Source organism: Anolis sagrei, chromosome 7 (genome assembly GCF_037176765.1).
Source record: "Anolis sagrei isolate rAnoSag1 chromosome 7, rAnoSag1.mat, whole genome shotgun sequence".
In the NCBI taxonomy this organism is placed as follows: Eukaryota; Metazoa; Chordata; class Lepidosauria; order Squamata; family Dactyloidae; genus Anolis; species Anolis sagrei.
In genome coordinates, this window is record NC_090027.1 from 41742670 (window position 1) to 41768848 (window position 26179).

The 26179-nt window shown below is 43.0% G+C and overlaps 1 protein-coding gene across 1 annotated transcript in view; it reads left to right on the forward strand.

The window, feature by feature from the left end:
• Positions 1 to 26179, forward strand: part of TTC12 (tetratricopeptide repeat domain 12) — a 79852-nt gene that overhangs the window by 50184 nt on the left and 3489 nt on the right. The window contains exons 14-20 of the mRNA XM_060787678.2: positions 7878 to 7970; positions 8245 to 8308; positions 11268 to 11402; positions 15327 to 15431; positions 18135 to 18203; positions 20851 to 20952; positions 24837 to 24936. Of these exons, the coding sequence (XP_060643661.2) occupies positions 7878 to 7970; positions 8245 to 8308; positions 11268 to 11402; positions 15327 to 15431; positions 18135 to 18203; positions 20851 to 20952; positions 24837 to 24936 (668 nt within the window). The remainder of the gene's footprint in view (positions 1 to 7877; positions 7971 to 8244; positions 8309 to 11267; positions 11403 to 15326; positions 15432 to 18134; positions 18204 to 20850; positions 20953 to 24836; positions 24937 to 26179) is intronic.

Consider the following 26179-nt stretch of genomic DNA (forward strand, 5'->3'; position numbering starts at 1 on the left):
GTTTATATGTGTACATGTATATTGTGTATATATGTGTTCTTGTCTATATGCATATTTGTGTGTATATATGTATGTATGTGGATTTATATATATGTGTGTGTGTGCATGTGTATATCATAGAATCATAGATTCAAAGAGTTGGAAGAGTCATCCAGTCCAACCCCATTCTGCCAAGAAGCAGGAATATTGCATTCTAATCACCCCTGACAGATGGCCATCCAGCCTCTGTTTAAAAGGTTCCAAGGAAGGAGCCTCCACCACACTCCGGGGCAGAGAGTTCCACTGCTGAACGACTCTCACAGTCAGGAAGTTCTTCCTCATGTTCAGATGGAATCTCCTCTCTTGTAGTATTTGTGTATATATGTATGTGTGCATGTATATTTGCATGTGTATATGTATATATGGGTATATGTATGTGTACGTGTGTATATTTGTGTGTGTTTATGCATATGTATATGTGTGTGTGTTTGAATGTGTGCATATGTATATGAGTGTATGTGTATATGTATATATGGTGTATTTTGGGTTTTTTTTAAAGTCTGTTCCACTGGGGTTTTGTGTATGTGCATGTGTGTGTGTGTTTATGGGTGATGGACACTCGTTTGGCTGTTAGGTGTATTGTGTCCAAATTTCGTGTCAATTCGTCCAGTGGTTTTTGAGTTCTGTTAATCCCACAAACGAACATTACATTTTTATTTATTTACTAGCTGTACCTGCCAAGCGTTGCTGTGGCCAACCTTCCCTTTCTCTCCTTCTTTCCCTCCCTCCTTCCTTCACTCCTTCCTTCCTTCCTTCCTTCCTTCCTTCCCGTCTTTCCTTCTTTTCTTCCTTCCTTCTCTATCTCTTTCCTTCTTTCCCCCTTTTTCTTTCTCTTCTGCTCTTTTCTTCTCTCTTTACTTCTTTCCTTCTCTCCCTCTTTCTCTACATCTTCCCCCTTCCTTCGCTCCCTCATTCCTTCTTTCTTTTTTTCTTTCCTTCTCTCCCTTCCTTCCTTCCTTCCCCCTTTTTCTTTCTCTTCTGCTCTTTTCTTCTCTCTTTCCTTCTTTCCTTCCTCCCTCTTTCTCTACATCTTCCCCCTTCCTTTGCTCCCTCTTTCCTTCCTTCTTTCCTTCTCTCCCTTCCTTCCTTCTCTAACTTTCCTTCCTTCCCCCTTTTTCTTTCCCTCCTTCTTTCTCTCCTTTCTTCCTTCTCTACCTCTTTTCTTCCTTCTCCCTTTCCTTCTTTCTTAGCCTCCCTCTTTCTTTCTTTTCTTTTCTTTCTTTCTTTCTTTTCTCCGGTTCCCTCCTTCTTTCTTCCTTTTTTCTGTATTGTCATTTAGCTTTTTGGGGCTTTTAAAGTCTCTTCTGCTGTGTTTTTCAGTGTTTTTATGAGTGAAGACATACATTGGGTTGTTAGGTGTCTTGTGTCCAAATTTGGTGTCAATTCCCCCATTGGTTTTTGAGTTCTATTAATCCCACAAACGAACATCACATTTTTATTTATATAGATTTATTTATTTATTTATTTATTCACAGTATTTGTATTTCACCCTTCTAACCCCACAGAGGACTCAGGGTGGATTACAATGCACATATATATGGCAAACATTCAATGCCATAGAGACACAACATATATAGACAGACACTCAGAGGCTATTTAACATTCCAGCTTTTTCATGAGGGTATTCTGGCCACCGGGGGAGCTGTTACTTCACCGTCCATTTGTGACACTGATGAAGTACTTCCTCATTCTTTGCATGTTTGCTGGAGATTTTTATGGCCCCGTAAATTAGTTAAGTTTGCCTCTCCACATAAGCGGGACCCTGTGGCTACTAGCACCGGGACTGTGGTGCAGCTGGCTGGCTGCACATATACATGGCAAACATTCAATGCCATAGACATACAACATATATAGACAGACATAGAGGCAATGTAACATTCCAGCTTTCCAGCTTAATGAGGGTATGCTTCATTCTGGCAATAGGGGGAGCTGCCACTCCACCATCCACTTGTGACACCGAGTCCTTGATGGAGTACTTCCTCATTCTTATGCACACTGCTGGAAAATGTTTTCTGTGGTGTCGTAAATTACTGTATATACTCAAATATAAGCCTAGTTTTTCAGCCCTTTTTTTAGGCTAAAAAGTCCCCCTCGGTTTATACTCAAGTCAAGGTTATTTATTATTTTACTCTGTTGTTGTTGTTGTTGTTGTTATCATTTCATTTATTATTTTATTCTATTTATTATTATTACATTTATCATTTTACTATTATTATACATGTATTATTTTACTGTATAATTGTTGTTATTGCTACATTCATTATTTTACTCTTTTTATTATTATTATTGTTATTATTACATTTATTATGTTACTCTCTTTATTATAATTGGAAGGATACGTAAGCACATTTACACTGAAGAAGGTAAATAATCAGAGTTGGACAGTCTTATCTTAAATTACCATTTTTGTAAATATTCAAAAATATATAATCTATTGATTTCTCAATTAATGTAATTTAATTTACTTACTTACTTTATTTCTATACCGCTTTTCTCAGCCCTCAGGCAACTCAAAGCGGTGAACAACATCAGTACAAAACATCACAAAACAAGTATAGGGCAATTAAAAACAATTATCACATAAATCATTAACATCAGTATAACAATCATTAGGTATCTATTTTTATTTTGCAATTTATCAGTAGCTGCTGCATTTTCCACCCTCGGCTTATACTCGAGTCAATCTGTTTTCTCAGTTTTTTGTGGCAAAATTAGGTGCCTCGGCTTATATTCAGGTCGGCTTATACTTAAGTATATATGGTAGTGAAATTAGCCTCCTCGCATAAAGCGGTACCTAAATTTCCTACTTGACAGATGCAACTGTCTATTGGGCTGCATAGGTGAACAGCAAGCTAGACTATTAATGGACGGGAGCTTACTCTGACTGGGCTGGTTTCGAACTCATGACCTCTCGGTCAGTAGTGATTTTAATGCAACTGGCTACTAACTAACTTCGCCACAGCTATCAATCCAGTCTTGCAAGCAGGGATGACATACTAAAGCATCTTTGGGGAAAACAGGGAGCCTGCTTTTCTTTAAATATTCTTCCTCGGCAGCCTCCTTGATCTCTCTTGCTCTCTTTCTGATAGTTTTCATGCCTTACTGCTAAGCTGGTTGCCGCAGAAAAGGCTGATAACAATTGCTGGAGGTCTGAACTGATGGTATTGCTGAGGGCTGCAAGTTAATCTGGCCTGATCTGTAAGAAAACTAAAATGCAAAATAGCATAGACCTGGCCTTAGCTTCTTCAGGAAAGCACAAACAATCCCTTTTCCCCTTCCAGCTACAGGTTTGCCAGTTACAAAGCAAGCAAACCATCCCAGGCAAAGAACAGAGCCTGCCTCCGGGGAAAACACGTACTAATTGTGTAATTAAAAACAAATGACTTTGTCCTCCTATGCCGAAAGCTTCGCCAGCAGTTAAAAAAGAGTTCACTGCATTGAAGCAGTCTTAGTCTTGCTGTTGTAGTCTGAATTTGTGCTCATTACTTTAGCAAAGCCAGTTTGAAATGTTCCACATTTCTACATCGCGATGCTGTATAGAGCGGCATTTTGCGAAAGGTATTAGTTGAGGTACGAAAACAGTTCAAAAACATGCAAATGTGAGTAGATCAATAGGTACCGCTCCAGTGGGAAGGTAAAGGCGCTCCATGTAGTCATGCTGGCCACATGACCTTGGAGGTGTCTATGGACAACGTTGGCTCTTCAGCTTAGAAATGGAGATGAGCACCAACCCCAAGAGTCAGACACGAGTGGACTTAATGCCAGGGGAAAACCTTACGTATTAGTTGAGGTGGGTGTGGATAAGGTGCGCGTTTCTTACCTTAGCATAATTCTGCAGTTGTGGCACCAAGCTATCAGTATAACTGGTTGTGATTAACATAAACTGGAGAGTAAAGGAAGCACTTGTGTTTACCTAGCTGTTGAGGCAGACCTCACATCAATGAGTCGACATTTGGAACATCAAGATCATGCTTCTGTCTATATTTGGAGACATTGACATTCAGGATAATTCCTAGAATTGTAGTGTCACCATAGAGCAGGCATGGGAAAACTTGAGCCCTCCCTCCAAGTGTTTTGGACTTCAACTCCCACAATTCCTAACAACCTAAGGCCCCTTCCTTTCCCTTTTCCCTTTCCTTTTCTGCTTAAGTGGCTGAGGGGGAAAAAGGAAGGGGCCTGGGGCTGTTAGGAATCGTGGGAGTTGAAGTCCAAAACACCCAGAGGGCCCAAGTTTGACCATGCCTGCTAAAGAGATACAAGGCAACAAAAGTGTGTCTTTACTTAGCTTTGCTACTTTGAGTGCTCAGAAGATGAGGAAGGGGATGCTTGGATAGATTCAGAGGGCCTAGAGGAGGACAAAAGTGGCCTAGAAAGAGATGTTTTGGAATCTCCTGGCAGTTCTCACGAGACTGGAGAAAGTGGCTGAGAGAAATGTGGGAGACGAATATTGTCTGGGTCAAGGCACTTGGAAATGCATAGACAGAGCATGCAACAAAGACTTGCTTTTCCCAGAGGCTTAGAGATAAGGAGCAGAAAAGCAGGTGCATGAGAAATGATGTTATGGGAAGGAATATAGAATCATAGACTCATTGAGTTGGAAGTCTCTCCCAACTCAATGATTCTATAATTCTATCTTAGAATCATAGAATCATAGAACCAAAGAGTTGGATGAGACCTCATGGGCCATCCAGTCCAACCCCATTCTGCCAAGAAGCAGGAATATTGCATTCAAATTAACCCTGACATATGGCCATCCAGACTCTGCCTAAAAGCTTCCAAAGAAGGAGCCTCTACCACACTCCAGGGCAGAGAGTTCCACTGCTGAACAACTCAGAATTGAGGTCTTTTAAAGTGGTTCCTGCTGGTACAATCCTTTGTGAGAGCAACATTGTATTCAGGTGAACAGCTCTTGGATATATTTATGGATTGACTCTGGGGACTGTATTTGAAAACATTTTGGACTCTTGGCTATCTTGGAAATCACCTTTGAACTTTGATTCCCTTTTTGAAATTTGAAATTGAAATCTGTTCTTCTTTCTATAAACTTCTACTTCCTGAATTACATGGACAGAGTATGGTTGTGGTGGAAAGGTGTTTCAGAGCTTTAGTGCAACAAATACTGACAAAGTTTCAGGAGAAATTGAGGGAGGATGATGGGAGCTATAGTTCACCCACATCCAAAGACCTATGTGTATCCTACATCCCGGGAACCATATGTACATCTCATGGGTCCCAGTTCTCAGTGTCTATGCCAGAGTTTTTAAGGGTGGCTTTGAGCCCATCTTTAAAACTTTTCCTGCCCAGGTATTTAAGTTCAGAAATGAGCAACTGCTTTGGGAGACGGTGGTTGGGCATCTGGACAATGTGGCCGGTCCAGCGGAGTTGATGGCGGAGGACCATCGCTTCAGTGCTGGTGGTCTTTGCTTCTTCCAGCATACTGACATTTGTCTGCTTGTCTTACCAAGAGATCTACAGGAGTTTCCAGAGACAGCACTGATGGAATCGTTCCAGGAGTTGCATGTGACGTCTGTAGACAGTCCACGTTTCGCAGGCATATAGCAGGGTTGGGAGGATAGTAGCTTTATAAACAAGATCCTTGGTCTCCCTACGGATGTTCTGGTCCTCAAACACTCTCTGCTTAGTTCTTGTGGGTTTTTTCGGGCTATATGGCCATGTTCTAGAGGCATTTCTCCTGACGTTTCGCCTGCATCTATGGCAAGCATCCTCAGAGGGTCTGTTGCAATTAGTACAATGGGTTTATATATCTGTGGAATGGTTGGGGTGGGGCAAGGAGCTCTTCCCTGCTGCAGTTAGGTGTGAATGTTAGCTAATCACCTTCATTAGCATTTGAAGGCCTGCCTGAGTCTGGGAAAATCTGTTGCTGGGAGTTGTTAATCTGTGCCTGGTTTCTTCCTCTCTGATGTTTAGCTGTTAAAATTTTAGAGTTTTTTAAAACTGGTAGCCAGATTTTGTTCATTTTCATGGTCTCTTCCTTTCTGTTGAAATTGTCCACATGCTTGTGGATTTCAATGGCTTCTCTGTGTAGTCTGACATGGTGGTTGTTGGTGTAGTCCAGCATTTCTGTGTTCTCAAATAATATGCTGTGTCCAGGCTGGTTCATCAGGTGCTCTGCTATGGCTGACTTCTTTGGTTGAAGTAGTCTGCAGTGCCTTTCATGTTCCTTGATGCGTGTCTGGGCGCTGCGTTTGGTGGTCCCTATGTAGACTTGTCCACAGCTGCATGGTATACGGTAGACTCCTGCAGAGGTGAGAGGATCCCTCTTGTCCTTTGCTGAACGTAGCATTTGTTGGATTTTCTTGGTGGGTTTGTAGATTGTTTGTATGTTGTGTTTCCTCATCAGCTTCCCTATGCGGTCAGTGGTTCCCTTGATGTATGGCAGGAACACTTTTCCTCTGGGTGGATCTTCATCTTTACTCTCGTGGTTTGTTCTTGGTCTTGCAGCTCTTCTGATGTCTGAGGTGGAATATCCATTGGCCTGGAGAGCCCAGTTGAGGTGGTTCAGTTCATCTTGGAGGAGGTGGGGTTCGCAGATTCTTTTTGCACGGTCTGCCAAGGCTTTAATGGTGCTTCTTTTTTGACTTGGGTGATGGTTGGAGTTTTTATGTAGATATCTATCTGTGTGTGTGGGTTTTCTGTAGACGGTGTGACCCAATTGTTGATCTGGTTTGCGGATGACTAGGACATCTAGAAAAGGCAGTCTTCCTTCATTTTCTTTTTCCATGGTGAACTGGATGTTTGGGTGGATGCTGTTAAGATGGTCCAGGAACCTGTTGAGTTCTTCATCTCCATGGCTCCAAATGGTGAAGGTGTCATCCACATATCTGAACCATATCGTGGGCTTTTTGGTTGCTGTCTCCAGGGCTTGTTCTTCAAAGTGTTCCATGTAGAAGTTAGCTATGACTGGGCTGAGAGGGCTCCCCATAGCTACTCCATCTTTCTGTTCGTAGAATTCATTGTCCCACTGAAAGTAACTGGTGGTGAGGCAATGGCACTCATCAACCAGAGGTTCCCAGAAGACATCACGGCTCTGTTTCACCATTGACTCAGACACGCATCAAGGAACATGAAAGGCACTGCAGACTACTTCAACCAGAGAAGTCAGCCATAGCAGAGCACCTGATGAACCAGCCTGGACACAGCATATTATTTGAGAACACAGAAATGCTGGACTACACCAACAACCACCATGTCAGACTACACAGAGAAGCCATTGAAATCCACAAGCATGTGGACAATTTCAACAGAAAGGAAGAGACCATGAAAATGAACAAAATCTGGCTACCAGTTTTAAAAAACTCTAAAATTTTAACAGCTAAACATCAGAGAGGAAGAAACCAGGCACAGATTAACAACTCCCAGCAACAGATTTTCCCAGACTCAAGCAGGCCTTCAAATGCTAATGAAGGTGATTAGCTAACATTCACACCTAACTGCAGCAGGGAAGAGCTCCTTGCCCCACCCCAACCATTCCACAGATATATAAACCCATTGTACTAATTGCAACAGACTGCACTACCTCTGAGGATGCTTGCCATAGATGCAGGCGAAACGTCAGGAGAAATGCCTCTAGAACATGGCCATATAGCCCGAAAAAACCCACAAGAACTGAGTGATTCCGGCCATGAAAGCCTTCGACAATACACTCTCTGCTTAATTTGGAAAAATGCTGCACTCGCAATGCCCAGGCGGTGTTGTATTTCGGTGTCAATGTTGACTGGGCTATATAGATAAGTGGATTGTATTTCTTTATTTCCTTTATTCCTTTATACTCTGCTGCAGTCGTAGGCCATAATTGGCTTGTCGTCTCTGTTTGCCAGGTGGCTGCAGCTCTTCCTGTCTTTCATCAAGCTTTCTGACAAACGGGCCCGCTACGCCATGAACCTGCTGATCGGCTTAATCGCAGAGGATAAGTAAGTCCTGCTCCTTAAATTCCACACGCCTGGAGAAGTGAGTTCAACACTTAACTCAATACATACTGAGATAGATAACAAAAACATAGGTAGTTTCCCCAGAGCAGGTTGTTTGTCCTGTGTCAGGGAAGACTGAGGTGAGACACCTTTTACAAGTTGAGAAGCAAACGATTCAGAAGAGTCCAAGATCTCGCACAGTATAGTGGAAAAGCTTTGTTTTCATGCGTCCTCCCTCTCCCTCAAATCCTAAAATCCACTCTTGTTTCACTAACAGGTTCAAAATCCAGTGCCGCATCAAGCTTTCCACGGAGGCTTTGCCACTCTTCATAGAGTTGCTGGTAGGAAAATCTCCCTCCCTGAATTTTGCTGCAGTTTCTATATCGAATCTTTATCTGGAGAGAGGAATGAGGGGAGGAAATGTACAACTGAGATGTTTTCTGTAGACAGTTTTGGATCCTCAGATCAGTCAGATGAATGGTCAAGGCAGCTACTGTGGTGATGGCTTGAGTCTATAGCAAGCTGGGAATTTGGTTTTGTTTGGTTTTGCTTTAGCCTTGCGTCGTGTCTTGAACAGTCCAAAGCCACCTGCTTTGTAGGTGTTTGACTGTGGAATTCATAATGTGGAGAGAAAGAATAACATCCCGCTCTCTGCAGTTCTGTGATTTTCTTCTGCAAGGCTTGTGGCATTGAGTTAAAGAATTGCCTCACATCCCAAAGCCTACTCTCTATCTTTCCTTGCACAGCGGCCCAACAGCTCTTCCTTTGGACTTTTAAAGTACGAAATAATATTTAGAAAACTCAGTCAAGCAATGTATAATAATAATAATAATAATAATAATAATAATAATAATAATAGGCAAAGACTCTGGCACAAACCACTCAAGGTGGTCCCAGTGGGGATTGGCACACTGGGTGCAGTGCCTAAAGACCTTGGCCTGCACTTAAACACAATTGGCACTGACAAGATTACCATCTGCCAGCTGCAAAAGGCTACCTTACTGGGATCTGCACACATTATTCGCTGATACATCACACAGTCCTAGACACTTGGGAAGTGCCCGACATGTGATCCAGTACAACAACTAGCAGAGTGGCGCCCCGGTGGCACAGAGGCTTAAATCCCTGTGCCGGCAGGACTGAAGACCGACAGGTCACAGGTTCGAATCTGGGGAGAGGCGAATGAGCTCCCTCTATCAGCTCCAGCTCCTTATGTGGGGACATGAGAGAAGCCTCCCACAAGGATGATAAAAACATAAAAATCATCCAGGCGTCTCCTGGGCAACATCCTTGCAGACGGCCAATTCTCTCACACCAGAAGCAACTTGCAGTTTCTCAAGTCACTCTCGATACGACAAAAAACAAAAAAAAAAACAAAAAAAAAAACCAGCAGAGTGTCTGCTGTGGACTCATGTGTTGTGTTTCTAATAATAATAATAATAATAATAATAATAATAATAATAATAATAATAATGTGAATACCATAGAAACACAATCCAGAGCAGAAGACAAAACTGGAGAAAGAAGGCTCTCCATGGACAGTTTCTGGCAAAAATTGAGAGCCAAATTGACAAAGGAAAAACATGGCTGTGGCTCACAAATGGAACTCTGAAAAAGGAGACGAAGGAGGGCCTGATTCCGGCCGCCCAGGAACAAGACATTAGAACCTAGGCCATCAAAGCCAGGATTGAAAAGTTGACAATAGACCCACAAATGTAGACTCTGCAAGGAAGCAGATGAAACAATAGATCCCATCCTCAGCTGCTGCAAGAAGATCGCGCAGACAGACTACAAGCAGAGGCACAACACTGTTGCTCAGATGATTCATTGGAACTTGTGCCACAAACACCATCCGCCTGCGACAAAGAACTGGTGGGATCACAAGCCGGAAAGAGTTACAGAGAATGAAGACACCTAACTCCTCTGGGACTTCTGAATTCAGACAGACAGAGTTTTAGAGCACAAGACTCCCGACCTCGCAATCGTGTTAAGAAACAAAGTATGGATCGTCAGTGTTGCAATCCCAGGTGACAGCAGGATTGCAGAGAAACTACAGGAAAAGCTGACACGATATGAGGATTTAAAGATCGAACTGCAAAAACTCTGGCACAAGCAAGTCAAGGTGGTCCCAGTGATGATCGGCACACTGAGTGCAGCGCCTCAAGACCTTGGCCTGCACTTAAATACAATCAGCGCTGACAAGATTACCATCTGCCAGCTGCAGAAGGCCACCTTACTGGATCTGCAAGCATTATTCGCTGATACATCACACAGTCCTAGACAGTTGGGAAGAGTCCGACGTGTGATCCAATACAACAGCAAGCAGAGTGACCTTGTTTGCTGTCTTGTTGTGTTTCAAATAATAATAATAATAATAATAATAATAATAATAATAATAATAATACACTCTATTTATTTTCCACTTTATTTCCCTGGAGGGACTCAGAGTGAATTACAGTTGTACATATATAAGGGAAACATTCAATGCCTTTTTACACAGTGAACAACCACATACAATACACAGACAAAGGTAAAGGTCTTCCCCTTTCCATTTCTGGCATCTGGAGGCTGTGCTCAACTCCAGCCATGGGGAGGTGCTCTTGTTCTATTTTTTAATGCTGAGGAGCCTGTTTTACATAGACTTCCTCTGATCATTATCGGCATGTTTGCATGTGGCACCCCTTTACCTCCCAAGCCAAGGCGGTACCTATTGATCTACTCACATTACATGCTTTTGAACTGCTAGGTAGGTAGAAACTAGGGCTGATAGATGGGAGCTCACCCTGACTTGAGGCTTTGAACTGCTAACCCTCCAATCAGCAGATTTCCTGCATCTAGCAGAAATCTAGCTCCAGTCAATCATGACCTTGGAGGTGTCTACAGACAACGCCAGCTCTTTGGCTTAAAAATGGAGATAAGCACCAATCCCCAGAGTTGGACACAACTAGACTTAATGTCAGAAAACCTTTACCTTTACTTTACTAGTAGTTTTAACCTCTGGGTTACCCCAAGCCCTCTTACCCCTACCCAGCAGTTGGTGGCTGGTTTCTCTAAATCTAAACCCCACTACCCAGACTTTCTTTACAAAATAAAAACCAGAAATCAGGGAATCAAAGGCAGGTTTTCTCCTCACATAATAGTCGCAACCCCCTTATGATTAAAAAAGGGAGGAAATTCGACTATTATGCAATGAAATATATTAGTTTTAATAGAGGGGATTTCCTAAAGGCAGCTGATAACTATTCTTTGAGGATATTGGTGTCCTAACAAATACCCTCTTCTTATTCTTGTTTCCAAAAGGGTTCAGTGGAGACGTTGAATGAAGTGGTCCTGGCGCAGTGCATTGCTGTAATGGGAGACCTCTGCTCCGATGTGGTCATCCAGATGCAGATGGCCGAAAGCCAGGAATGCTGGGAGGCCTGCGTGAAGTTTGTGGTGAGTGGGCATCCTATGGTTAGATCGCCTGAGTTTATCCTCAGTTTATCACAAAACATCTTGTATTTCCCTAGGCTGAAGCCTTCTTCTGCTTCCATCTTTGGTAAGTAGGGGTGGGAATGGCTGGCCTTCAAGATGTTATTAAGTTTCAATTCCCAGTGTTCCTTACCTTTGGCTGTACTGACTACTTGGAGGTCACCTCTGTAGGAGTATCTATCATCTTGTCATGCTTACAATCCTTTTCAGAGTATTCCTGGAGGGTCGCACACAGATGGTGAAGCTAGGGGAAACCTTCTCGGACCCTTGCCGTTTGACCTGTGGGGTCCCACAAGGTTCCATTCTGTCCCCCATGCTTTTTAACATCTACATGAAACCACTGGGAGAGGTCATCTGGAGTTTTGGAGTTGGGTGCCATCTCTACGCAGATGACGCCCAACTCTACTACTGTTTTCCACCTAATTCCAAGGAAGCCCCTCGGGTGCTGAACCAGTGCCTGGCTGCTGTGTTGGTCTGGATGAGGATGAATAGGCTGAGGATCAATCCTGACAAGACAGAGGTCCTCCTGGTCGATCGTAAGTCGGATCAGTGTATAGGGTAGCAACCTATGCTTGATGGGGTTGCATTCCCCCTGAAGTCACAGGTCCACAGCTTGGGTGTCCTCCTAGATTCGTCGTGAATGCTTGAAGCACAGGCGTTGGCGGTGACTGGGAGGGCCTTTGCACAATTAAAACACAACCATACCTCGTGAAGTTGGATCTGGCCATGGTGGTCCACGCCTTAGTCACCTCCAGATTAGATTATTGCAATACGCTCTATGTGGGGCTGCCCTTGAAGATGGCTCTTAAATTTCAATTGGTCCAACAGGCAGCAGCCAGATTACTAACTGGAGCAACTTACAGGAAGCGGTCAACCTCCCTGTTTAAGGAGCTCCATTGGCTACCGTTCATTTTTTGGTCCCAATTCAAGGTGCAGGTTATAATAATAATAATAAAACTTTATTTCTACCCCACCACCATCTCCCCAAGGGACTTGGAGAGGATTACATGAGGCCAAGCCCAACAAAACATCAATAAAACAAGACAGCAATAAGCCAAAAACAATACAATTAGCATAAATCACATATAAACAATAACGCACAAGATTTAACAACCTATGGCCGGGCCAAATGTAATAGTTCAAAATTAAAAAATAAACGCTGGGCATGAACAAGGTAAGATATATCTGGTAGGAGGGTTTTAAAAGAAGTTTATTTATTTATTTATTTGTCGTGTCAGAGCAACCAGTCCATTATATTACATTTCTAACAGAACAAAGCAAACAAACAGAAAAATACACAACTTGTGAGTTTGGTAGCTAGTTAAATATCCTTTGCCCAGTATCTGGCCACTTGGAGTGCTTCCGGTGTTGCTGCAAGAAGGTCCTCCCTTGTACATGTGGCAGGGCTCAGGTTGCATTGCAGCAGGTGGTCAGTGGTTTGCTCTTCTCCACACTCGCATGTCGTGGATTCCACTTTGTAGCCCCATTTCTGAAGGTTGGCTCTGCATCTCGTGGTGCCAGAGCGCAGTCTGTTCAATGCCTTCCAAGTCGCCCAGTCTTCTGTGTGCCCAGGAGGGAGTCTCTCATTGGGTATCAGCCATTGGTTGAGGTGCTGGGTTTGAGCCTTCCACTTTTGGACTCTCGCTTGCTGAGGTGTTCCAGCGAGTGTCTCTGTAGATCTAAGAAAACTATGTCTAGATTTAAGTCGTTGGTGTGCTGGCTGATACCCAAACAGGGGATGAGCTGGAGATGTCACTGCCTTGGTCCTTTCACTATTGGCTGCTACTTCCCGGCGGATGTCAGGTGGTGCAATACCGGCTAAGCAGTGTAATTTCTCCAGTGGTGTAGGGTGCAGGCACCCCGTGATAATGCGGCATTATCAAGAAGTGAGGGGAGCGCAATCCAACAAATAGTTAAAGTGCATTCTGAGGACATTTTACTGGGAATTATTTCCTTATTCAGGGAAAGCACACTGCAACAGCCATGTTTTCAGGCTCCTCCTAAAGACTGCCAATGTTGGGGTATGCCTGATATCCCTGGGAAGTGAGTTCCTGAGCTGGGGGGGCACCACCGAGAAGGCCCTCTCCCTCGTCCCCACCAGTCACGCCTGCGAAGGAGGTGGGAGTGAGAGCAGGGCCTCTCCAGATGATCGAAGCCCTGAATGGTTTGGGACCCGTCTACCTGCGCGACCACATTTCTATTTACGAACCCACGCAATCTCTTCAATCGTCCGGAGAGGCCCTGATCTTGCTCCCTCCCCCCTCGCAGGCACTGTTCTGGAACAGCTGTTCCAGGAGCTTCAATTTTATTTGCTTTAAATTAAATTTTGGTTTGCAATCCCAGGCTTGGGATTTTGCAGCAGGGTGGCTTCCTGTTATAGTTTGCAATCATAGGGCAAGCCACCTGTCTATTTTAGTTAGGATCCCTGGTTCCACCCCTCTCTGGGTTTTTTGGAGGGAAGGGGCCATTTTTCAATTAGTCTCAGCAAAGGAAGTCAATGCAGAGGATGTATACAGATGTCCTCCTGTGCAAAGGCTTCATCGCTTAAGACTTTCCGGGGGAGAACAGTCTTGAGAGTCTCTAAAGATTCCCAAAGGTTCCGGGGAAACAGCCTTACAGCCCCGAGGAATTCCGGAGGGAATAACAGCTCTAACCATCAAAGCAGCTAAGTGATTACAAGCTTTTTGATAGGTTCGCTCGGCGTTGAGACGCAGTTCAGCCCGGTAGTGAATCCACATCAATAAGGTTTAAGTTCACAGCAGCCTGGGAGGAGCTAGAAAGGGGAGTTTTCCTTTAAACAAGGTTTTTGAAGATAGTGCCTGTTCCCTGTGAACAAGATTGCAAGAGCCAAGAGACTGTTAAGAAAGCTTTACAATTCCTGTTTATTCATCAATAAAAGACTGTTATATTTAAGCTCAAGCCTCATAAAGACTGTTTAATAAGGGAAATTTCTCTAAAGGCTTCTTTTCAGGGGCCCTGGCTTCCCACTAGATCCAAGCCATACATCCTCTCTTAAAGGCACTTCATTTCAGGTCCAGCGGTGACAGAACAGGCGCACTTGGTGGGGAGGAGGGAGAGGGCCTTCTTGGTGGTGGCCCCCCGTCTCTGGAACTCACTCCCCAAGGACATCAGGCAAGCCCCCACATTGGCAGTCTTTAGGAGGAGCTTGAGAACTTGGTTGTTCTAATGTGCCTTCCCTGGATAAAGGAAACAATACCCTGATCTGACCAATTTTCTGCAAAATGTCCTCTGAAGCACTTTATCCACCCATTGGAGTAATTCCCAATATTACCCTCAAAAAACCTCTGTTTAGACATACTCTACCCAGTGTTTTAGATTTTTAATTTAGTACATTTGGCCCTCCCCACAGTGTTGGATTCTTGTATTTTAAATTTTCTTTTTTTATTGCTTATGTGTTATTTATAATATTTATATTATTATTATTATTATTATTATTATTATTATTATTATTATTATTATTATTATTGTTTTTGCTGATGTATTATTGTTGGGCTTGGCCTCATGTAAGCTGCCCCGAGGGGTGGGGTATAAATAAATTATTATTATTATTATTATTATTATTATTATTATTATTGGTTGTTTCCAGAAATAAAGTTTCTTCCTCACAAATGAGCACTCATGGCCTTGTCTTTGGATGTGTGTTTTTTGAAAGGATAGTCAGTTGGAAAAGGAACTTGGTGAGTGATAAATCAACCCAATAGAGGTGACCTCTTTTAACAAATGGACTCTCCTTTAATAGTCTCAGTCTCATCCAGAAGCTGCTTTGTGATGATTTTGTGCACACCAACTCAATTGTCATTTCGTCTGTGGGTTCCCCATCCTGCTTTAGAGAGGAAAGGAATGCATTGCCTTCTCTTGTTTGTTCAGGATGAATGCTGGGTGGAAGGCAAGATCACTCAATACCCGGAGAGTCTGTATGCAGTGCTTGGCTTAATGATGAACCTCTCCCTACAGCCCAGCTTGGCTGTTCAGGTAAAGTACCTCTGAGGATGCTTGCCATAGATGCAGGCGAAACGTCAGGAGAAAAATTTCCTCCAGAACATGGCCATATAGCCCGGAAAAACCTACAATAACCCAAAATAAAGTACTGCTTGTAAAGTCCATTTCCCAAAACAGAGCTGCATTTTAGCACTTCTTGTGAACCTCCCTGCTTCTTTGGGGCCTTTTATATTCCTACAGAAACAAAGGTAATCAATGGAAACTCAATGTATCATCATTTTGTCCTTCAATTTGCTCAGGGCGATATGCATCTTGTCATTCCTTAGATCCTTGCCACAAATCATATATAGGATAAGTTACATTATTGTTGCGCTCCAGGCCTGGAAACACCTATGACCACCACACCACACCAGAGTCCAGGGATATAAGCAAACAGTTTATTGTGTGTTTGTGTGTGTGTGTATGTATGTATTAGGCCTGGGTAACAACGGAAAAATTTGTTTCTAAAATCGATTTGTATTTGGGGTTTTTTTTTGTTTCGATATTTAAAATAATTACAAAATTTTCCCTTAAAAAAGTTCGATATTTACGAAATTTCGTAAATGTGAAAAAATTACAAAACATTAACGAATCGATTTCCGAAACAATAACGAATTGATTCGTTAATGGCGGGCGCGACCGCGAAATACGCTAAAAAACCTCCAAAAACTTCTGAAGCTTCCCTCTCCCTCTGTTGTTGACTGTTGGTGTGATATTATAATTTTTTTTCACTAATTAAACAAAAAACTTGCCCCAGACATGCGGAAATAATAACGAAACGACCTCAGAACAATAACGAAACGAATACAATAACGGAATACGAAGCATTTACAAAACTTTTTAAAAATTCGTTTTATTAAAAAAATGCTCCAGAATGGTTCGTTATCGTTTTGTAATTGAAAAAAATAACGAATTATTAACGAATTACAAATTAACGAAACGAAACCGCCCAGCCCTAGTATGTATGTATATATATATATCCACACATACACACTAGCCATCCCCTGCCATGTGTTCCTGTGGCCCAGTCTGTGTTAATGTGTTTTGTGTGTGTGTATATATTTATATGTGTGTATATATTTGTGTATATGTGTGTGTTTGCACTGGGATTGTGGCGCAGCTGGCTGAGTGTCAGCTGCAGTAAGATCACTCTGACCAAAAGGTCATGAGTTCGAAGCCAGCCCGGGTTGGAGTGGGTTTCCAACCATTGTGTAGCCTGTTGTCGACCTTTGCAACCCGAAAGAAAGTTGCGTCTGTCAAGTAGGAAAATAAAGTGTGGGGAGGCTAAATTAACTAATTTATGAGGCCATAAAAAAAGACTCCAGCAAAAGCATGCGGGGAAAGCGGAAGTACTTCATCAGTGTCGCAGATGGACGATGAAAGCGACAGCTCCCCTGGCGGTCAGAAAAAGTTAAATAGCCTCTGTGTATGTCTGTATATGTTGTATGTCAAAATTGGCATTGAATGTTTGTCATATATGTGTACACTGTAATCCGCCCTGAGTCCCCTGCGGGGTGAGAAGGGCAGAATATAAAAGCTTTAAATAATAATAATAATAATAATAATAATAATAATAATAATAATAATAATAATAAAAAATTATATATGTGTGTGTATGTATGTATTTGTGCATTTGTGTGTTTATGTGTGTATATGCATGTTGCGTATATGTGTGTGCTTTATATACATATTTGTGTATATTTTATTATTTATTATTTTATTTACATTATTTCTATCCTGCCCATATCAGCCCGAAGGCGACTCATATATATATGTGTATATGTATGTGTATATGTATTTGTGTGTGCACGTGTGTATGTATATTTGTGTGCATGTGTATATGTGTGTATATATGTATATTTGTGTGTGCAAGTGTATATGTATGTATACGTGTATGTGTATATATTTTTATATTTGTGTGTGCTTGTGCATATATATTATATATATGTGTGTGTGTGTGTATATGAATGTGTGCATGTGTATATGTATATGAGTGTATGTATATCTGTATATATGGTGTATTTTTGGGTATTTAAGTCTGTTCTGCTGAGGATTTTGTGTGTGTGTGTTTTTAGGGGTGATGGATACTTGTTGGACTGTTAGGTGTATAAACCTATTAGTATTTCAATGGGAAGTGTGGGCCTGCTTTTGGCTGATGAGATAGGATTGTTGTTGTTGATGTTGTTGTGTGCTTTCTAGTCATTTCAGCCTTGGGTTGACCCTGAGCGAGGGCTGGGTAAATGAACTTGGAGGGCCGTATCTGGCCCTCGGGCCTTAGTTTGAGGACCCCTGAGTTAAACCACCAGCCTCTAGTGGCTGATATACAACAACTATAAAGTAAGGACTGCCCTGGAGACTAGGACTCAGTGGAGCCAGGGTTTTGAATGACAGGAAAGGAGATCCCACTTGAACATTTGGTAGAACTTCCTGATTGTAAGAAGAGCTGTTCAGCACTGGAACTCTCAGCCTCAGAATCCAGTGAAGACTCCTTCTTGGGAGGCTTTTGAACAGACACTAAATGACCATCTGTTGGGGGAGCTTTGATTGTGTTTTTCCTGCATGGCAGAAGGGGGTTGGACTGGATCACCTTGGGGTCTCTTCCAAATCGGTGATTCTGTGACTATCCAACTTGAGTAGTTTTGTTTTGATTGAGAACCTTGCTGTGGGTGAGCATTCTGATCCTAACTCTTGTTTCAGGAAATTGCGGAAGAAATAACTAAGAGATGCATGTCCCTCCTCAACAACAAGGAAGAAAGAATTGTGACTGTAAGTATTACGCTGTTTGAGCATGGGCAGGACAGTGATGCGCAAGAGCGACTAGAAGGAACCCATCTTATGGGTTTAGACCTCATAAAACAAACTGTGTTCTCTTCCACATTAATACTGGGAGGAAAGCAAGCAAGTATTGTACACTGTAATTAGTTTGTGGGTTGCTGTGAGTTTTCCGGGCTGTCTGGCCATGTTCCAGAAGCATTCTCTCCTTAGGTTTCGCCCATATCTCTGGTAGACATTCTCAGAGGTTGTGAGGTCTGTTGGAGACAATGCAAGTGGGGTATATATATATATATATATATATATATATATCCATCCCAGTGGAATAATATCCAGGCTCAGAGAAAAAAACTCTTGTCCATTGGAGGCAAGTTGGAATGTTGCAATTGGCCACCTTGATTAGTACTGAATGGCCTTTCAGCTTCAAAGCCTGGCTGTGTCCTGCCTGGGGGAATCCTTTGTTGGGAGGTGTTAGCTGTCCATGATTGTTCACTGTATGGAATTCCCCTGTTTTCTGAGTGTTGTTCTTTATTTGCTGTCCTGATTTTAGAGTTTTTTTTAATACTGGTAGCCAGATTTTGTTCATTTTCATTGTTTCCTCCTTTCTGTTGAAATTGTCCCCATGCTTATGGATTTCAATGGCTTCTCTGTGTAGTCTGGCATGGTGGTTGTTAGAGTGAGTTGTTGTGAGTTTTCCAGGCTATCTGGCCGTGCTCCAGAAGCATTATCTCCTGATGTTTTGCCTGCATCTATGGCAGGTATCCTCAGAGGTTGTGAGGTCTGTTGGAACTAGGAAAGTGGGTTTATATATCTATGGATTGACCGGGGTGGGACAAACATAAACAAAATGGGGTTTATATATTTCTGGAATGATGTCCAGGATAGGAGAAAGAACTCTTGTCTGTTTGAAGTAGGTGTGAATGTAACAATTGGCCTCCTTGATTAGCATTTAATGGCCTAACAGTTTTCAAGGTCTGGCTTTTCACTGCCTGTCTCAACAGACAAGAGTTCTTTCTCCCACCCTGGACCCTCCACAGATATATAAATCCAAGTTTCCAACAGACCTCGCAAACTCTGAGGATGCCTGCCAGAGATGCAGGCAAAACATCAGGAGAGAATGCTTCTGGATCATAGCCATGCAGCTCAGAAAACTCACAGCAACCTGGCAATGAAAGCCTTCGACAACACACTATAACTAGCATTCACCTGCAGTTTAATATCCTGATTGACCTGCAACCAGTAATGTATAATACAGGCATGGGCCAACTTTGGCCCTCCTCCAGGTGTTTTGGACTTCAACTCCCACAATTCCTAACAGCCAGTAGGAATTGTGGGAGTTGAAGTCCAAAACACCTGGAGGAGGGCCAATGTTGGCCCATGCCTGTGTTGAAGCCCAAAACACCTGGAGGAGGGCCAAAGTTGGCCCATGTCTGTGTTGAAGTCCAAAACATTTGGAGGAGGGCCAAAGTTGGCCCATGTTTGTGTTGAAGTCCAAAACATTTGGAGGAGGGCCAAAGTTGGCCCATGCCTGTGTTGAAATCCAAAACATCTGGAGGAGGGCCAAAGTTGGCCCATGCCTGTGTTGAAGTCCAAAACATTTGGAGGAGGGCCAAAGTTGGCCCATGCCTGTGTTGAAGTCCAAAACACCTAGACGAGGGCCAAAGTTGGCCCATGCCTGTGTTGAAGTCCAAAACATTTGGAGGAGGGCCAAAGTTGGCCCATGCCTGTGTTGAAGTCCAAAATACCTAGACGAGGGCCAAAGTTGGCCCATGCCTGTGTTGAAGTCCAAAACATTTGGAGGAGGGCCAAAGTTGGCCCATATCTGTGTTGAAGCCCAAAACACCTGGAAGAGGTCCAAAGTTGGCCCATGCTTGTGTTGAAGTCCAGAACACCTGGAGGAGGGCCAAAGTTGGCCCATGCCTGTGTTGAAGTCCAAAACACCAGGAGGAGGGCCAAAGTTGGCCCATGCCTGTGTTGAATTCCAAACATCTTTAGGAGGGCCAAAGTTGGCCCATGCCTGTGTTGAAGTCCAAAACATCTGGAGGAGGGCCAAAGTTGGCCCATGCCTGTGTTGAAGTCCAAAACATCTGGAGGAGGGCCAAAGTTGGCCTATGCCTGTGTTGAAGTCCAAAACACCTGGAGGTGGGCCAAAGTTGGCCCATGCCTGTGTTGAAGCCCAAAACATCTGGAGGAAGGCCAGAGTTAGCCCATGCCTGTGTTGAAGTCCAAAACACCAGGAGGAGGAGGGCCAAAGTTGACCAATGCGTGTGTTGAAGTCCAAACATCTGGAGGAGGGCCAAAGTTGGCCCATGCCTGTGTTGAAGTTCAAAACACCTGGAGGAGGGCCGAAGTTGACCCATGCCTGTGTTGAAGTCCAAAATATCTGGAGGAGGGCCGAAGTTGGCCCATGTCTGTGTTGAAGTCCAAAATATCTGGAGGAGGGCCGAAGTTGGCCCATGCCTGTGTTGAAGTCCAAAATATCTGGAGGAGGGCCGAAGTTGACCCATGCCTGTGTTGAAGTCCAAAATATCTGGAGGAGGGCCAAAGTTGACCCATGCCTGGTATAACAGCATAGTCCTCATGCACTTCCATCCAAGTCCCAAAAGGTGAGCCAATCACTGACCATTTGTTTTTCGTTAAGCGAGCCGTTGGGCTTCTCAGCCGCATCCTTCCTGGCAGTCTAGTGGCGCTGGAAGAGGCCATGAAGCAAGGCGTGGTGAAGAAAATGGTCAAGTTCCTGAAGGTAATTCGCCAGTTTCGGCTTTTTACTGCGCCCACGGAAGTGTTGTTCTTGTTGCAGTGCCCTTGAAGGCTCTCTGTAGTGCATGAACAAATACTCCTCCGCATCTTCTCACCTAATCAGATACAAAGGGTTTGGAGTGCCAAATGCACACGTTGCGTGTTGTGAATCAACAGGAACTGGAATTGCTCACGAGATGTGCCCCTCATGTTCCTTCTTGGCTGGTTGCATCCCTATAAATAAAAATGTAATGTTCGTTTGTGGGATTAACATAACTCAAAAACCACAGGACGAACTGACACCAAATTTGGCCACAAGACACCTATTTATTTATTTCCTATATTTGTACCCCGCCCTTCTCCCCTCCGAAAGGGGTCTCAGGGCGGCCTCACAAAAGCATCATACGATGCTAGCATCATAAAAACAATCACAGTACAATCAAAATGTTAAAAATTGAAACAACAATTAAAACAATTAATTAAGACACATCCATTAAAATCGAAATCCAAAAATCAGTCTGGGTCAATTCATTGCCATAAGTTGTGTGATCTTCTTCCACTTGTTTCTCACTGATCAAACGCTTGGTCTTGATGTTCCTTCTAAAAGACAAGAGGGATATGGCCAATCTGATATCTCTAGGGAGGGCGTTCCATAGGTGGGGGGCCACTGCTGAGAAGGCCCTGTCTCTCGTCCCCATCAACCATGTTTGCAATAGTGGTGGGATCGAGAGCAGGGCCTCTCTTGAAGATCTTAAACTTCATGATGGTTCGTGGCAGGAGATACATTCGGACAGGTAGACAAGACCTACTAACCCAAAAAGTGACCATCACTCCCAAAAATTGATTTTGTCATTTGGGAGTTGCAGTTGCTAGGATTTATAATTAACCCACAATCAAAGAGCATTCTGAACTCCACCAATGATGGAATTGAACCAAACGTGGCCACATACACAGATACATATCTTCCCTTTTACGAGGGTTGAATGAAAAGTAATGCCTCCACCTTCGCTACTTGGCTTTGGATGGGAATATCTTAATAGAAACGCAGAAATAATCCTTAGAATGTGCTCTTTAACTTCCACTATTAGCTTTTCCACATAATCACCAGATAATTGGATGGATACATTTCTGCCAATGGTGAACAAGTTTTCTGAAGCCGTCACTGAAGAAGTCGACACTCTGTTTCCGCAACCAGCGTCTCACAGTTCTCTCATCCTGGGTCCCCATCGTGCACAGATCTTCCAATAGCCAAGCAAAGCAATAATGTGACCCACACATTCTTCTGAAATGCTGATTATGCTTGAAATTTCTCTCCGATACGATGATCACCCTGAATCAATCTGTCAAACTTTTGCTTGTGAAACTCAATGGTTGCTGTCACAGGATATACAACTCTTTGTGTATCACGCAAGTCAGATGTTCCCACCTCAACATCTTTAAACTTTCCCAACCAACGATGCACAGAACTCACATCAACACAATCACCATAAACAGTTTGCATTATCTGATGAATCTCCTTTGGGGTGACACCTTCTGCAGTCAAGAATTCAATGACTGTGTTGGGACTCAATCTGTGTATGAACCTGAGCCTGAATCTCTGATTGTATTGCTTAATGTAGATGTTAATGTTGTTGGGCCAAGTTTGGATAGTGAGGCTGAAGTGATCAATGAGGACGAGGCTCAAGATGGCGACACTTTGGACAGTAAAACCCTACAGGCTTTGATTTAGAGGCTTCAAGGGAAAAGCCAAGTTCTCATGAGAATATTTCTGTCAGACCAAGAGAAGAAAATTCACTTCCTTTTCCTCCTGGCTGAACTTGCAAGATAACTTGACACCTGGTTGGGTCAATGATAACAGCCGCAGCTCAGAGATAAGCCAGAACCACAGGGAGGCTTAATGTTTAGGTAGATCTGAGAGAATCTGACAACTGAAACCAAAGATAAGAGTTCGCCGGAATCAGTTTTTGGGATTTAAGAGTGCCCGTGAGGGGGATTTCCTCAGACCAAGCATTGTTTAGTATCAAGCACAAACCTCCTGGGTTTTCCAGTTTCCAGTGGTCTGGTCTCTACGGGAATTTCTGGCTTCAAGTGAGAGTTAGCTGGGACTAATCTGTTCATGGATTTCTATTGAGAGTTGTTTGGACATTATTGCTTTGGATTTTCTGCAAGCTTTCTGGACATTGCTGTTTGCTGTTTTGATGAAGCCTTGATGAAAATACATAATAGACATATTGGAAAATATATTTGATGTAACCATATTAGAAATAGGAGTTAGAAAATATATAGTTCACAAAGAGAAATGTATGTATGCATGGCCATTTCACTTGACTTCTTAAAAGCTGCAAAATTAGAAACGCCAGCATCTAGGAAAGGAATGTCTCAGGCCTGGCATATTTCAAGAGGCCAATAAGATACGGTACCAGGCACCTTATTGTGGGCCTGACTAATGAAGTGTCCATTAGGAGATGTCAGGAAGACCTTATCTCAGGATGGATGGAGAAACTTGCTATCAGGTCCAGCAGACATCCTGGCGCTGGGGTTCATTAATAGCCACTCTTTAGATAGAACACTAATGAAGATTGACAAGGTGTTGAATTTGAAAATATGCTATTGAAGTCAATGTAAAAGTAGAAGTTTGTGACGCACATTGTGATGTCTATATGATGCATGAATAATTATTTCAAATAGTATATAAACTCAGCATTTCCTTTGTTCTGTACCCTTCTTTCCTGGCTTACCAGGGGGTCCATATCCGGTTAGCGCCAACCGAGAATAAAGTGTGCTTTCCAGTTCTCAGGATCTCTCTTTGTCTCTTTTCCTCAAACCTTCTCCCTGCCATTTCAGTTTCATTTTGGCTTTTTTACCTTTGGACTTCTATCTATTTTATATTCATCATTCAATCAAAAGGATTGTATTTTTCCTAAACAAAGGCGTCGTTTATTAATTTATTTATTATTTATTTATTTGCTTTATTTCTATACCGCATTTTTCAGCCCAAACAGGCGACTCAATGCGGTTTACAAGGTACAAATGATCATAACAGTGTCAGTGCAATTAAAAACACAACAAATGTAACAACAGGATCAACAACACCGATCCACAACAATTAACAAACAACATGAAACAAACATAGCGCCTCAGTGAAATCAGATCCGAACTCATAATCCTTGTGCCATTCCTATTAATGACAAGAGGGCCCTGTTTCCAGCTCTGGAGTGCAACAGACTGCACGTTGCTTAAGTTGCATTAACCGACCGTCTGCACAGGATTTCATACTTCACACTTTAACAACACAACCGTTCAATGCTAAGGCTTCCTGACAAAATGGAGCTGTAGAGGAGAGTCTACTGAAGAAGCCAGTACCTGCTGCATACCAGTACTGCCATCTGTTGAGGATCTACGAAGGTGGAGGCATTACTTTTCATTCCACCCTCGTGTTATGTGTATAGAAAGATGAAAAGCTATGTTAAATGTCCCAGGAATATACAGAACAGGAGATAAATTTCCAGGGAACTGAATCATTCTGAAGCTGGCTGTTTAGACGGACTTCCTAGCCATGTGAAAATAGAGTATCTATAAACCGGAAAGACTTTTCTCCCTCTCCTGTTTAGTGTGCAGAGAAATCAATACTTTAATAGATATATTCCCTTCTCAGCAGTTCATGTATGGAAATGCCCCTGAAGCAGTGTCATGAGAACTACAGAGTTATTCTGGTGTCCGTGCTAAAAGTCATGGTGTTTGAATCCTGCACAGTTGCATGTGAACTAAAGAGGGGAAAGGATAACACACTTATGACGTGGTGCCTTTGTGTAAATCCTCCAACAAACAACTCTCTGGCTCTGCGGCCTTTTCCTGTTTGTTTTCTCTTTGCCTCTCTTTGCCTTCTAGATTGGAGAGGAGACCACATCTGGCTATGCCTTGAAGACCCTGGCGGTTTGTGTCAGAAACAGCCGGCAGGCTGTGGAGCAGCTTGTGAAGTCAGACAAAAGTAAGTGCTAGGTTCTGTCAGAGTAGCGTTTCTCAAATTGGGGGTCGGGACCCCAGGGGAGGTCATGAGGGAGTGTCAGAGGAGTCTCCAAAGACCATCAGAAAACACAGTATTTTCTCTTGGTCATGGCGGTTCTATGTGGGAAGTTTGGCCCAATTCTATCATTGATGGGGTTCAGGATGCTCTTTGATTGTAGGTGAACTTCAACTCCTACATGTCAAGGTCTGTTTCCCCCAAACTCCACCAGTGTTTACATTTGGGCGCATTGTGTATTCGTGCCAAGTTTGGTCCAGATCTATCATTGTTTGAGTCCACAGTGCTCTCTGGATGTAGGTGGACTACAACTCCAAAACTCAAGGTCAATTCCCACCAAATCCTTCCAGTATTTTCTTTTGGTCATGGGAATTCTGTGTGCCAAGTTGGGTTCAATTCCATCGCTGATGGAGTTCACAATGCTCTTTTATTTTAGGTGAGCTATAAATCCCAGCAACTTTAACTTCTAAATGTCAAGGTCTATTTCCCTCAGACTCCACAGTGTTCACATTTGGACATATTGAGTATTTGTGCCACGTTTGGTCCAGATCCATCACTGTTTGAGTACACAGTGCTCTCTGGATATAGGTGGACTACAACTCCAAAACTCAAGGTCAATGACCACCAAACCCTTCCAGTATTTTCTGCTGGACATGGGAGTTCAATTCCATCATTTGATTGTACAATCTGGGAGTTGTAGTTGCTGGGATTTATAGGTGAACTATAAATCCCAGCAACTTCAACTCCTAAATGTCAAGGTCTATTTCCCTCAGACTCCACCAGTGTTCACATTTGGGCATGTTGAGTATTCATGCCAAGTTTGGTCCAGATCCATCATTGTTTGAGTCCACAATTCTCTCTGGATGTAGGTAGACTCCAACTCAATGCCCACCAAACCCTTCCAGTATTTTCTGCTGGACATGGGAGTTCAATTCCATCATTTGATTGTGCAATCTGGGAGTTGTACTTGCTGGGATTTATAGGTGAACTATAAATCCCAGCAACTACAACTCCTAAATGACAAAATCAATCTGATCCAACCACACCAGTATTCAAATGGGGACATATCGGGTATTTATGAAAATACATCCTGCATATCAGATATTTACATGATGATGCATAACAGTAGCAAACGAAAATAATGTTATGTTTAGGGCTCATTAGGAAGGTTGAGAACCCAAGCAGATTTGCAGAACTGTGTCCCTTTTGT